This window comes from Physeter macrocephalus, chromosome 12 (assembly GCF_002837175.3).
Source record: "Physeter macrocephalus isolate SW-GA chromosome 12, ASM283717v5, whole genome shotgun sequence".
In the NCBI taxonomy this organism is placed as follows: Eukaryota; Metazoa; Chordata; class Mammalia; order Artiodactyla; family Physeteridae; genus Physeter; species Physeter macrocephalus.
In genome coordinates, this window is record NC_041225.1 from 69623453 (window position 1) to 69636329 (window position 12877).

At 35.1% G+C, this 12877-nt stretch overlaps 1 protein-coding gene across 1 annotated transcript in view; it reads right to left on the minus strand.

Annotated features, from left to right (window-relative positions):
* The window catches only part of PSME4 (proteasome activator subunit 4), a 99498-nt gene that overhangs the window by 34596 nt on the left and 52025 nt on the right, over window positions 1-12877 (minus strand). The window contains exons 14-20 of the mRNA XM_024118664.3: window positions 10042-10192; window positions 8109-8207; window positions 7819-7888; window positions 7284-7351; window positions 6428-6643; window positions 5756-5913; window positions 4094-4189 (exon numbers count right to left, since the gene is read on the minus strand). Coding sequence (XP_023974432.1) covers window positions 4094-4189; window positions 5756-5913; window positions 6428-6643; window positions 7284-7351; window positions 7819-7888; window positions 8109-8207; window positions 10042-10192 — 858 coding nt within the window. The remainder of the gene's footprint in view (window positions 1-4093; window positions 4190-5755; window positions 5914-6427; window positions 6644-7283; window positions 7352-7818; window positions 7889-8108; window positions 8208-10041; window positions 10193-12877) is intronic.

The window sequence follows — 12877 nt, forward strand, 5'->3', positions numbered from 1 at the left end:
CCAAGCCACTAACAGATTGTTTTTCCCTCAAGGTAACAAGTGTTTCACAACAGACAACTGGCCTATTTCTGTGTGCTGTTATCCAGTTCAATCCTGGGCATAAACAATAGCTATAAACACAAATGAAAGGCTGGCTCTGACTCTACCATGTGAACAAAAGGTTGCTAAGTAAAGAGAATCTTACATACCGCTAGGTTTAAAATTAACTCGGAGCATAAGAACTATTTCCATGTCTGACATACAAGTTTTTTTTTAAAAAAATCAATGAAAACAGTCAGAAGGTGAAATAAGGAGAAAACAGGGTTACTCACCGTGGAGTAGTAACTGTTTCCTTTTCTGTGTGCAGCTCCCCCAGCAGAGCTGGGTAGTTTCCTGGAGGTGCCAAGAGAGGTTAGCTAGCCCTGCCCCTCATCGCATAACAACACATCCTTTCACATATTCATGAAATGGTCTCAACTCTTAGACCTTAAGTATGAATTTTTTTCTTTTTTTTGAGTGAAAAGTTAGTAAAAGCTGAGCTCCTAAGAATGATTTAACTAAGAATGACTTAACAGATCTATCGGAGGAAAGGGGGCACAAAGTAAAGAAGAAATATTTGAGATGAAAAATGATGACTCCTCTACCTTGAGTAACCCTGTTTTTAGAGATGTTAGTTTTTTGCATCCTGTGATAGCTGGTTAGACCTAAAAGATTCTAAAGAAATGGACTGCAAAAGGAGAAATTAATGACAATTTGAGGATTAAAGGCAAGTGTCCAAAATTCCTACATGACCCTGGAAAGACATAATCCAACTTCCACATCTATAAAGGTAGAACTATGAGTATAAATTATAGCACAAATGTTTCTATGAAATCATTAACTAAAGGTTCCAAGAGCAAAATAGAGAGGTTCCATTTTAAGATTAATTCAGTAACCTTGGTATCTGACAAAACTGTTAAATTTCAAACTGAACTAAACTAAAAAAATTTACCCAATTAAGGGTAAATTAAACCCTCAAGGGACCTTATTTCATCCATCCTTTAAAACAGTAAAATTTATAATATGTACAAGATACTTAGTAACCTTACATTGCTAAAGGCCAAAAAGTACAATGTAGATACCATTAGGTATATAATTTACTTTATACTTAGGACAATCAACTCATCTCATCTAAGCTTTTTAACTATGCTTTTTATTTTTTGTCAGTCTCTAATCATGTAGCATAGAAAATTGTTTTTCACATGTGGTAGCCATTTCCCTGAACAATATACTCTATTAGCAATTAAGATTTTCTTACAGGAAAATTCAGAACTGAAATAAGCTTCCGGTTTTTTACTGCTGCAATTTGCCAGAAGACTAATACTATTAATACATGCACAAGGCAAACTTAATAATAAGTGATTCGACAAAAAATAATTAAAGCAGCTAGAATATTTTCCCTAATTGAGATTTATATAAGAAAAATATAAGTTTAAATTTAAAAAAAGAATTGAGCTGCTAGGTGCTGCCCAAAACTGGTCTGGTATTTCAGAAAATGCATAATGTCCCACAATACCACAGCCAAACACCACAGGATATCTTAGGCATTACACTAAAGCATTGGTCACCATTATGCGTTTCCTTTTCTCCCCAACTTGGCACATTTTACTCTATCTCCTTTGGAATAACTCATGTCCAAAATAAAAGAGTTCTTTTCATCTTCTAGTTTCAAACTGACCTGCTACTGATAATCTCCAAGAATAATGCTACAGATCTTCTTTCTTCAAACTAGGCAGTATGATTCACTATCACAGAACAATGGCACCATCAATGGAAATTATTTGATTAGTTCTTTCAAATCAATTTACACTTAGAAGATTTTAATAATTATTGACCTATATTAGAATAAGCATTTTAGAAATTTAAAAGGCTAACTTTATTTTATTTTACTTTAGTGAAAACTAACTTACTATCTGCAAAAAAAAGTCATAATGTTATATAAAGTCAATGTAAAAAAATCACACATTGACAAAATAAATTAAAATTTCAGGTGAAGGTGATACCAGTTAGAAATTGGTTTGTAAAAAAAGGATTCTGTTAAGAACTAATTAAAAGCCCAGGGAAGACTTTACAAACTCTCTCTTTTGACAATTCAAAGGCAAAGGGATGCTCATTCATCTCTAACTGTACTCTGTATAATCATTACACTAAGTAGGTGTACGTAATTATAAAGAATCCTAAAAATGTATACTGTTCAGTGATTAAAATGATTGAAGTTTTCCTCGTTGTATATTTTATTTCATTATGTACTATTAAATATACAAGAAAATATATTTTATAATTAAAATATAGAAACACATTTATATTAAACATAGTTTTGTATTACTTCATTAGGTTTTATCATGTCAAATTTTCATTAAGTGAAAATTCTAAACACAACACTTAAAACTAAATCATCTTTCCTTTTCAACTTTTCTGAAAAAAAACCTATAAAGGGATATTCGTTTCAATTTTATATCTTATAATACATAGTAAAATGGGCTAACAATCTGCTTAATTATCTTCTGTGGCATTAATAAGGTTTTAATAATATGGTATTGTTTTCCTTATTGAAAATGCATTTCATTATATCCAAATCTAATTGGCTTTATAATAACCAAATATATATGGAACATTTGTACTAATGCACATTTATTTCAAAGGATAAAGACTTTGCTTCAATTCACTATGATAGTGCACATGGCTCCATGCTGAAATGAACTGCAGCGGAAACCTCTAAGCCTCCTGAGTGTATAGTAATCATCACTCAATACTAAAATAATCTAATTATATACACAGAAGATAAATGCTTTTGCTCTTAGATAAATTATTGGATTAAAGGACCACACTTCAACACGTTCAAGCAGAACTAAGTTTACTGATATAATCAACTTGTTATGTACGAAATAGCTTTTTGGCATGCCGTAAGAGTTAAGTTCTTACTAATTACATACTGTTAAAGATCATTAGGAAAATCAAAACCATTTCTGTAGGTCTCTCATTTTAAAATATTATTTAATATCTCTCTCGACAAAAATGAATTTTGGTAAAATTGCTTTTATATCAAACTATAAAACTGATGAAAAACAAAAGTTCTTTAAAAGAATTCAGTAAATTCCTAGGCAAACTTAAAACAGATTTCCTTACCTGAAACGACCCTACTTCTCCCTCTTAAATCTAATGAGTAATCTAAAAAGTTCAATGCCTAGAAACAGTTTTTAGATAAGTGAAAAATAAGTGGGAATTATGAAAATGTATGACCCCAAACAACTGATTATGCAGAATATGGAAAGACAAGCAAGCCACATTTTAAAACCACTCCTTGAAACATTTTAAGATTTTTGTTGCAAAATCAACAAATAATTCTCCCCTTCTGCTTTTCTGAGGGGGCAAGGGTTCCTTACTCATTTTTGTGTGATTTTCATTAACTTATTCAGCAATGAGATGTTGGTGTTCAGAGAAAATGATCTAACATGGTATACTGAAACTAGCATCTATATACTTGATAAGTAAGCTAAAGTTATATACAGCTGATTTCATTTAAACTCAATTTTTTTCAACTCAAATGGTAACACTGACAATGGACTAAATCAAGACATTCATTCGAAATAATAATACTCTGAAAAGCACTGAAATTTGTAAAAGCAACTTGGTGGATCTCAAAAGTTCAAAATCATAATGAATAACATAGAACAAATTTTTATTAAAAAACACCCCAGGTTTTTTGCTAGAAAATCCTTACCATTGATTGCAGACCAAAAAAAAAAAGGTGTTTTCCTTTCTTTTTTTAAAGAATTTATCTTAATTAACTCAGTAAACTAACAGATGAACTTAATATCTCTAAGTTGATATATTAAAACTGATTAGCATTGAAAGTTATTCTATCCTGGTACCATATGAAAAATCTGAATAAAGCCCTAAAATTTATAGATCTAAACTGTGCCTCAGGTGTTTTTGACATAACAATCACAAAAAGGTTAAAGTGATACAGAAACAACACCAATAACAAAACCAGTGACTCATTATGTGACTAAGTCTTAAAATATATGCCAAATGGCAAAAGAGCAAAATATGTAAAGTAGTTATTTTTACTTACAAGTTAGTAACTGGCTCTCCTTTCAATGGAGGTAGGAGGTTTCCTGAGCCAATTAAACAGTTGTGTACTATAGTCAGACTCTGTAGAACATCATCTCTAGAAAAAATAAAAAGCATTTTCTTATTTGAGAAGACTCCAAATCCCTATTTAAGAAAAAGCCTTGTAGAGTTTAAGGTGAAGTAAAAACTTTATCAAGTGGGAATATACAAAATTAAGGCATAGAAATGATGAATGTTTTCAGTTTACCCTCTTAATAGTACAAGGTAATTAAACAGATATTTACTGATAATATTAGACCTGCTTACATTTAAACAGGCTCTATAAATAATCACAAGTAACAACAACTGATTGCCCTTTGTGAAGCAATTCTGAATTTAATTCCCTATTTACCCAAAGATCACAACCACTAACAAAAAGGGAAAACAGTATTACAGAAGATTCTCCACTATAATCTGTCTTTTAAAATGCACTAGCTAGGGACTTTCCTGGCGGTCCAGTGGTTAGGCTGCAGCACTTTCACTGCCAAAGGCCCAGGTTCAATCCCTGGTTGGGGACCTAAGACCCCACAAGCCACGCAGCGTGGCAAAGAAAAAAAAAAAAAAAAAAAAAAAAAGACTAGCTAAACATTTACTCCAAAAAGCAGTTCAGAGTACCACATAGCCAACATAAGTCAATCATACTTCTTCCTCCTCCAAGCCCATTCCTACAGGATTTGCTTACCAGAATTTCCTGTTATTTGACACATAGTAATTTTCTTACTATGATTTTAGGAACTTTCAAAGATTCAAACTATAAAAGTCTAGTGGTCTCAAATAATTGTTTCGTGCTAAAGCTCTTTGGGGGAGAAACAATATCTTAGAGATATTTCTCTAAGTAATATTAATATCAATAGTATGAATTACTAAAAAGAAACAAGCCAATAAAATCTAAGGCGAATCTAGAAAAACAGGCATTTCCTTACAAAGGGGGCATATTTACACACACTTCCCAAAAGACGCACAAGTGACGCTGCTAAATAGAAGGCACTAAAAACAAACTAGAAAAAAACTCTGAGTTTTTCTATTTAAGATGTTTAAATATTATGACAAAATTTCTGTTATTAAACTATAAAATGGTTTTACATTATATGGTTTTATATTATATTAATGTGATTAGAAAACCATTTAAATGTATTAAATGGTTTTCTGATCACATTTATGGCAGACATTCAAAACACACATTGAAAATGAATACATCAGGGATCTCCCTGGTGGCACAGTGGTTAAGAATCCACCTGCCAATGCAGGGGAGACGGGTTCGAGCCCTGGTCCAGGAAGATCCCACATGCCGGGGAGCAACTAAGCCCATGCGCCACAACTACTGAGCCTGCACTCCAGAGCCTGCGAGCCACTACGGAAGCCCGTGTGCCTACAGCCCATGCTCTGCAACAAGAGAAGCCAACGCAGTGAGAAGCCCGCGCACTGCAACGAAGAGTAGCCCCCGCTCACCGCTACTAGAGAAAGCCCACGTTCAGCAACGAAGACCCAACACAGCCAAAAATAAATTAATTTTCTTAAAAAAAAAATGAATACATCAGATATGCCATCGAGAGAGGGAGAGGCACAAAAAGAATTTTTTAGTCTACAACCATATAACATTAACTGATTATAAAAGAAAACTAACCTAGACATTTCAAGTTCTCCATCCCCACAACGCTGGAGTTTGATGAGCTCAGGCTGAAGAAAAGAGTCCAACAGATAGAAGGCAAAAGCCACTTCTTCAGAAGAAGGAACATGCCACTGGATCCCCAAATTCCACAAGTCCCCTGGTTTACCCCAGTCCTAGAAAATAGCATTTAATTCGCAAGTCGAGAAGTTGGAAAAAACAACAACATACAAACATATTTTAAAAGGCTTAAAAGAAACTGTATAGGTAATCCAAACCTAAGGCAGCAAATGCACAAAAAAAAGGTATGAAGACATCATAGGAGTCTTTCATTATCACTCCTGAAAAAGGTCTCCCTGAAGAGCCATTCAAATATGAGTTTACTATAAGAGTAACAGTAAGTTTATGTAAGGCTACTGCATTCCACCCCCAAATTATATGGAACTATGGAGGTTAAATATGGCATTAAAAAGTCATTTCACATACAAACAGAAGAGAAGAAAACTAGAGCTAGATGAGAGCTACATCACACTTTCCAAGTTTAAAACATCCCAATAATAGTTTTAGTAATCTATGTTAAAAATAAAGAAGTGATACCTTAATACACAACAAGGAAAAAACCCGCACTTTGAATCCCTTAGAAAAATAACCCAATATATCCTGGAATCCTAAATTATTGAAAATGCTTGCCTTGATAGGAAAGTATTCAGAAGGAGGCTTGTCAAAGCCGCCTGGCACACTGCAGTATTCTGTAGGGTAGATAAGTGTAGTAGAACGAAGAAGGTGATGCAAAAGGTTACAAGACAGAGTGTAACCCTGCTTACAGGTTAAATGTAGGGTTCTTTGGAGAATCTTTACAAGGTGCTCCCTATAAAGAAGCAACTTCTTCCCATCCACTCGAGTAATCTAAAAAGAAAACAGTTAAAGATATTTTGGTTAAAAGATCAAGAATCAACAATTAAAGTTAACTATGTCTGGCCATTAAAGTAGTCTAAAATTGTAATAGTGTTTCTTAAAATGACTTTAATTCATTTTAGGATTATCATTTTAATTATATTCTAACAATGAATTCTTTCTTAAGATCAAAACACATTTTCTGAGTTTAGGCTCTGAAGTGCCATAGTAACATCCTTTTCAAGAGGCTATCTCCTTAAAGAGACAAATCTTACTTAAATGGATTTCTCTGTTCTTTGGTTTCTGAACTAACCCCTATAGGAAAATGAAGTTTGACTGATAGCCAAATTTAGCATGGGGTGCGGGTGGGGGGGAAGATGCCAAATCTGATACACTTTTCAGTCAGAGTTTCCCACAGTAGAATTAATCAGTAAAAAGTCAGGTAGAGCATTGACCACGAAGTAGTCAACAGCTACCATACTCCTTTTAAAATAAGAAAATGAGATTATCTCACTTTTTGTAGTCCCATAAAGACATTTTTCAAACTTATGACTTTACATGTTTTAAAGTTAATTTTTCAAAACAGGATAAATCCTCAGAGCAAGTGAACATTTTCACAGCAATATTTTCTTATTCCAAAGATTTATAATACCTCAGACAAAAGTTGAAGATTCCATAGTAACTCCTTATCTAGCTCTTCTTCATTTAACACATCATCATCTAAAAATAGCAAAATAGTATCAGAGAAAAAAAAAACAAATATCCAACTAAATGCATCATTTAAAAGTATTTATATTTAATATTTCTAATAGCTGAGAAAAGTCTCTTTTAGGACGTTTTCTTTCTTTCTTCGTTAAGCTGGACTTGCTCCAGAGGAGGTGGAAGCTCAATTTTCAAGAAAATAAACACACCAACCAGGACGCCTGCCTCTACACACCTAACAAAATAACAGATATTATGGCAACAGCTGAATGCTTCTTGTATGTATGAAAACATTAATGTAACAGAGTAAAATTTCTAAGCTACCTGTCAACCTGGATGATACCTTGTTTTGAGCAATTTTACCCCAAACTGTAAAATTAAAATACTGCATACCTTAGAGAATCTGTTTCCATCAACAGAGTTGTAGAAACCAAGAAAAAAATTTGCTAAAGTTACAAATACAGAATAATAACCTTAAGACTTACTCATTGTAAGCTGAGTTATAACACTGCAGCAGTGGGGAACAAATAGCTTCAAAGATTCCTCCGGGCAGCACTGAAAACATATTTGTATAAATAAGTTTTTTTGAAAGGCACAAATACTGAATAGTTACAAAGTATACACTAGCTCTATTTTCAGTGCCAAATAAGAGCTATAAGCAGCTACTGAAAGAAACATGTATTTTAAGAATGACAAGCATGTCTAAAATAATTAACCACATAAAACTCGTGGCTATTGATTCATTAATTCATCAGTCCAGAAAACCCCAACTCACCTTCACTGCAGCACGGCACATGTCTGCCACCATACGGCCTGCAACTCTTGTTTCAAATATATGTGAAATAGAAAAATTAAAAACCTTCTGAAGGGCCACCTATTGAAAGATAATGTAACAAATGAAAATGTCTAACCAGCACGTTTAAGAAAATTAAACATCTTTTGAAACACCAAAGAAAATGATACTCAGACTATACTAAAAATAACCAAGTAGGAAAAATTTAACCATCTGAATACATAAAGATTTGCTTAATAATGCTACATTCAGGTCTATGAATAACCTTTACACAAAACCCTAATGTGAACAAAACATTTGTGGCACAAGATTTTATTTGCTGCAGAAATGCTAAGCACAAAACCAGAGCTGCTGGAAGCAAATGCAATTTAATTATCTTGTTGGCCAATCCAATATAACAGAGGGAATTTGGGGTAATATCTAATATTTACAGTTTGTCATTCTGACAACTAAAAACTATATTTTTCTCTCCTCTAAAAGACTTGAAGCATTCTATTTAATTTTACAACCAAGTCACAGAATTTTAATTTAATTTCTGAATTAGAGAATTAGCTCTAGACATGGATTGACAATGCTGCAAATTATAAACAACTCCTTTCAAAAGATTTTGGTTAAGTAAGAGATTATTTATGTTAATTTCTTTATACTAACATAATCTTAATAAATATTTCATGCAGGTGTAAGGCAGTTTAGCTTTTAACCAGGATAAACACTGAACAATGATAATCTCAGATAGAGAAAGAAGAAACAGTAATGGAAAGAGAGTAGTGGAATAGAAAATATGAAATAAAGACCATATTGTATATAATAGGTATCGACTAATACTGAATAAGTGAATGTTCACAGAATGCCTTATGAGGACAAACTATTTCTCATTCATCATAGTTTGCCAGATTTTTCTATTTGGGATTTAATTTCTATTATGTGATGGCATAAACAATTTTCAAAACTTTTCTCCCAAGTAGTATTTTACTGTAAATTTTAAACATACAGTTAATTCTTGTTATTTGTAGTAGTTATACTCTATAAAATCACCATGGGCACTGAATTAGCAAAATACTGAACCACAGTTCTTAGGGGAAATACAGGATTAAGTTCCCATAAACCTCTGGTTACATTTTCATCAACTGATGGATATATGGATATATAATTTTGTTTATGAGTGGTTCTGTTTGAAGACACTTTAATATACATTGTTGATTCATTAACCTTGAACTCATAGCCAAAAGCACTGTAACTCATTTCTGAACGAAGCTTACTTGAAACATGTTAATATTTTCTACGTTAGGCCCATCACAACTATCTTTTGCTTAGAACACTAGACAGTGAGTGCATCAGCATTACTCTTGGGGGCCATTTTAAAAAGCAAAATCACCAAAAAGCACAAAAATGTGAAAGATCTGGCATTAAATAGATGAAAAAAAGGACACTTGTTTACATTACAGTATGAGAGCTAAAACAAGATGGCAGAGTGTCACCTTATTCGATTTCAGCTGTAAACACGCACAACTCAAAATTTTTGCCACTTTTAAAAGTTTGCACAAAAGCACTGCGAGTACCAATTCTGGGGTTGCAAATAAATTTTAGCAAGTACACTATGTTGAATTTGCAAATGAGGATCAACTGTGTATCGTTTCCAAATTTTATTTTATTATTATTTTTTTTGGCCTCTCCACGCCATGAGGCACGCAGGATCTTAGTTCCCCCCAGGGATTGAACTCATGCCTCCTGCAGTAGAAGTGTGGAGTCCTAATTACTGGACCACCAGAGAATTCCCCATCTTTTTCAAATTTTAGTATGGAAAGAAAGGATAAGCTGGCATGATATGCATACAAAGTAACCTGAAGTTCAATTTTTAAAACATCAAATAAAACTACAAGTTGGAATTTAATTCTTTGCAGCAATGCACTCTTACCATAAATATTTCTTTGGAACACTGTGTGAGGATTGTACTAAACGTAGAAGACAGACCTAATTCGACCAAACTCTCCAAGTGAGTCATTTTCTCAGTTTCTGTCTCTTCTCTTGTTTGCTCCAATGTGCTACTTTCTATAAGTCCGAAGCATCTGAATAACCCAAAGAAAGTAAAATTTTAACAACTAAAAACTGGCTTAACATTTTTTGTTGTTGATTAGATAAATCTATTGTCATGACTATGCAAGTGATAGCTACTTAATTTGTACATGGATCACAAACCAACTGTCCTTTTGTAACTTGAGAAGAAGCACCAGCCTTGCACAGTACTGGGTTGGCCAAAAAGTGCCTTCGGTTTTAAAGTAAAAATAAAAGACAGATTTTTCATTTTCACCAAGAACTTCACTGAACAACGTATTCACCCTTTTGTTCCACTACCTGCTGCCATTTTTCAGGCAACTTCATAATTCCATCCTCCCAAAACTTTTTATCTTTTTGAGCAAAGAACTGTTCTAGATGTCTTTTACAGTCTTCCAGGGAATTGAAATTTTTCCACGAAGAGAATTTTGTAAAGACCGAAATAAATGGAAATCCAAAGGTACTATGTCTGGTGAATACAGCGGATGAATCAGGACTTCCCAGCCAGGGACTTCCCTGGTGGTGCAGTGTTTAAGACTCTGTGCTCCCAATGCAGGGAGCCCAGGTTCGATCCCTGGTCAGGGAACTAGATCCCACATGCCACAACTAAGAGTTCACGTGCAGCAACTAAGAGTTCACATGCCGCAACTAAAGATCCCGCATGCCACAACTAAGATCCCGCATGCCACAACTAAGACCCAGTGCAGCCAAATAAATAAATAAATATTTTTTTTAAAAAAAGAACTTCCCAGCCAAGCTGTAACAGTTTTTTTGTTGGTTGGTTTATTTTTTTATTTTTGGCTGCACTGGGTCTTCATTGCTGCGTGCGGGCTTTCTCTAGTTGTGGCGAGTGGGGGCTACTCTTCGTTGCGGTGCGCAGGCTTCTCATTGCGGTGGCTTCTCTTGTTGCGGAGCACGGGCTCCAGGTGCACGGGCTTCAGTAGTTGTGACCCGCAGGCTCTAGAGCTCAGGCTCAACAGTTGTGGTGCACGGGCTTAGCTGCTCTGCGGCATGTGGGATCCTCCTGGACCAGGGCTCAAACCCGTGTCCCCTGCATTGGCAGGCATATTCTTAACCACTGCGCCACCAAGGAAGTCCCTGTAACAGTTTTTGCCTGGTCATCAAAGAAACATGAAGTCTTGCGTTATCCTGATGGAAGATTATGCGTTTTCTTTTGACTATTTCTGGACACTTTTTGTCGAGTGCTGCTTTCAGTTGGTCTAATTGGGAGCAGTACTTGTTGGAATTAATCATTTGCTTTTCCAGAAGGAGCTCATAATAGAGGACTCCCTTCCAATCCCACCATATACACAACATCACCTTCTCTGGATGAAGACCAGCCTTTGGTGTGGTTGGTGGTGGTTCATTTCGCTTGCCCCACAATCTCTTCTGTTCCACATTATTGTACAGTATCCACTTTTCATCATCCATCACAACTTGTTTTAAAAGTGGAACGTTTTCATTACATTTAAGTAGAGAATCGCATGTGGAAATATGGTCAAGAAGGTTTTTTTCACTTAACTTATGTGGAACCCAAACATCAAAGTGATGAACACAACCGAGCTAATGCAAATGATTTTCAACACTTGATTTGGATACTTTGAGTATGTCGGCTGTCTCCCGCGTGGTATAACGTTGACTGTTCTCAATTAATGTCTCGATTTGACTGCTATCAACTTCAACTGGTCTACCCAACAGTGGAGCACTGTCCAGTGAGAAATCTCCAGCATGAAACTTCACAAACCACTTTTTTTCAAAAATTTATTTTAAATTGGAGTATAATTGCTTTACAATGTTGTGTTAGTTTCTGCTGTACAATTAAGTGAATCAGCTATTATATCCCCATATCCCCTCCCTCTTGGACCTCCCCCCACCCCACATCCCACCCATCTAGGTCGTCACAGAGCACCAAGCTGAGCTCAGCATGTTCCCACTAGCTATCTATTTTCCCGTGGTAATGTAATATATGTCAATCCTAATCTCCCAATTCGTCCCACCCTCCCCTTCCTGCCCTGTGTCCACCTGTTCGTTCTCTACATCTGCGTCTCTATTCCTGCCCTGCAAATAAGTTCATCTGCACCATTTTTCTAGATTCCACATATATGCATTAATATACAATATTTGTTTTTCTCTTTCTGGCTTACTTCACTCTAGACTCTAGGTCCATCCACGTCTCTACAAATGACCCAATTTCGTTCCTTTATATGACTGAGTAATTGTATATATGTGCCACATCTTCTTTATCCATTCATCTGTCATTGGACATTTAGGTTGTTTCCATGTCCTGGCTATTATAAATAGTGCTGCAATGAACACTGGGGTACATGTGTCCCTTTGAATTATAGTTTTCTCAGGGTACATGCCCAGTAGTGGGATTGCTGAGTCATAAGGTAGTTCTATCTTTAGCTTTTTAAGGAACCTCCATACTGTTCTCCACAGTGGCTGTAACAATTTACATTCCCACCAACAATGCAAGAGGGTTCCATTTTCTCCACACCCTCTCCAGCATTTATTGTTTGATGATGGCCATTCTGACTGTGGTGAGGTGATACCTCATTGTAGTTTTGATTTGCATTTCTCTAATAATTAGAGATGTTGAGCATCCTTTCATGTGCCCCTTGGTCATCTGTATGTCCTCCGTGGAGAGGTGTCTATTTAGGTCTTCCACCCATTTTCTGATTGGGTTGTAATTGTTTTTT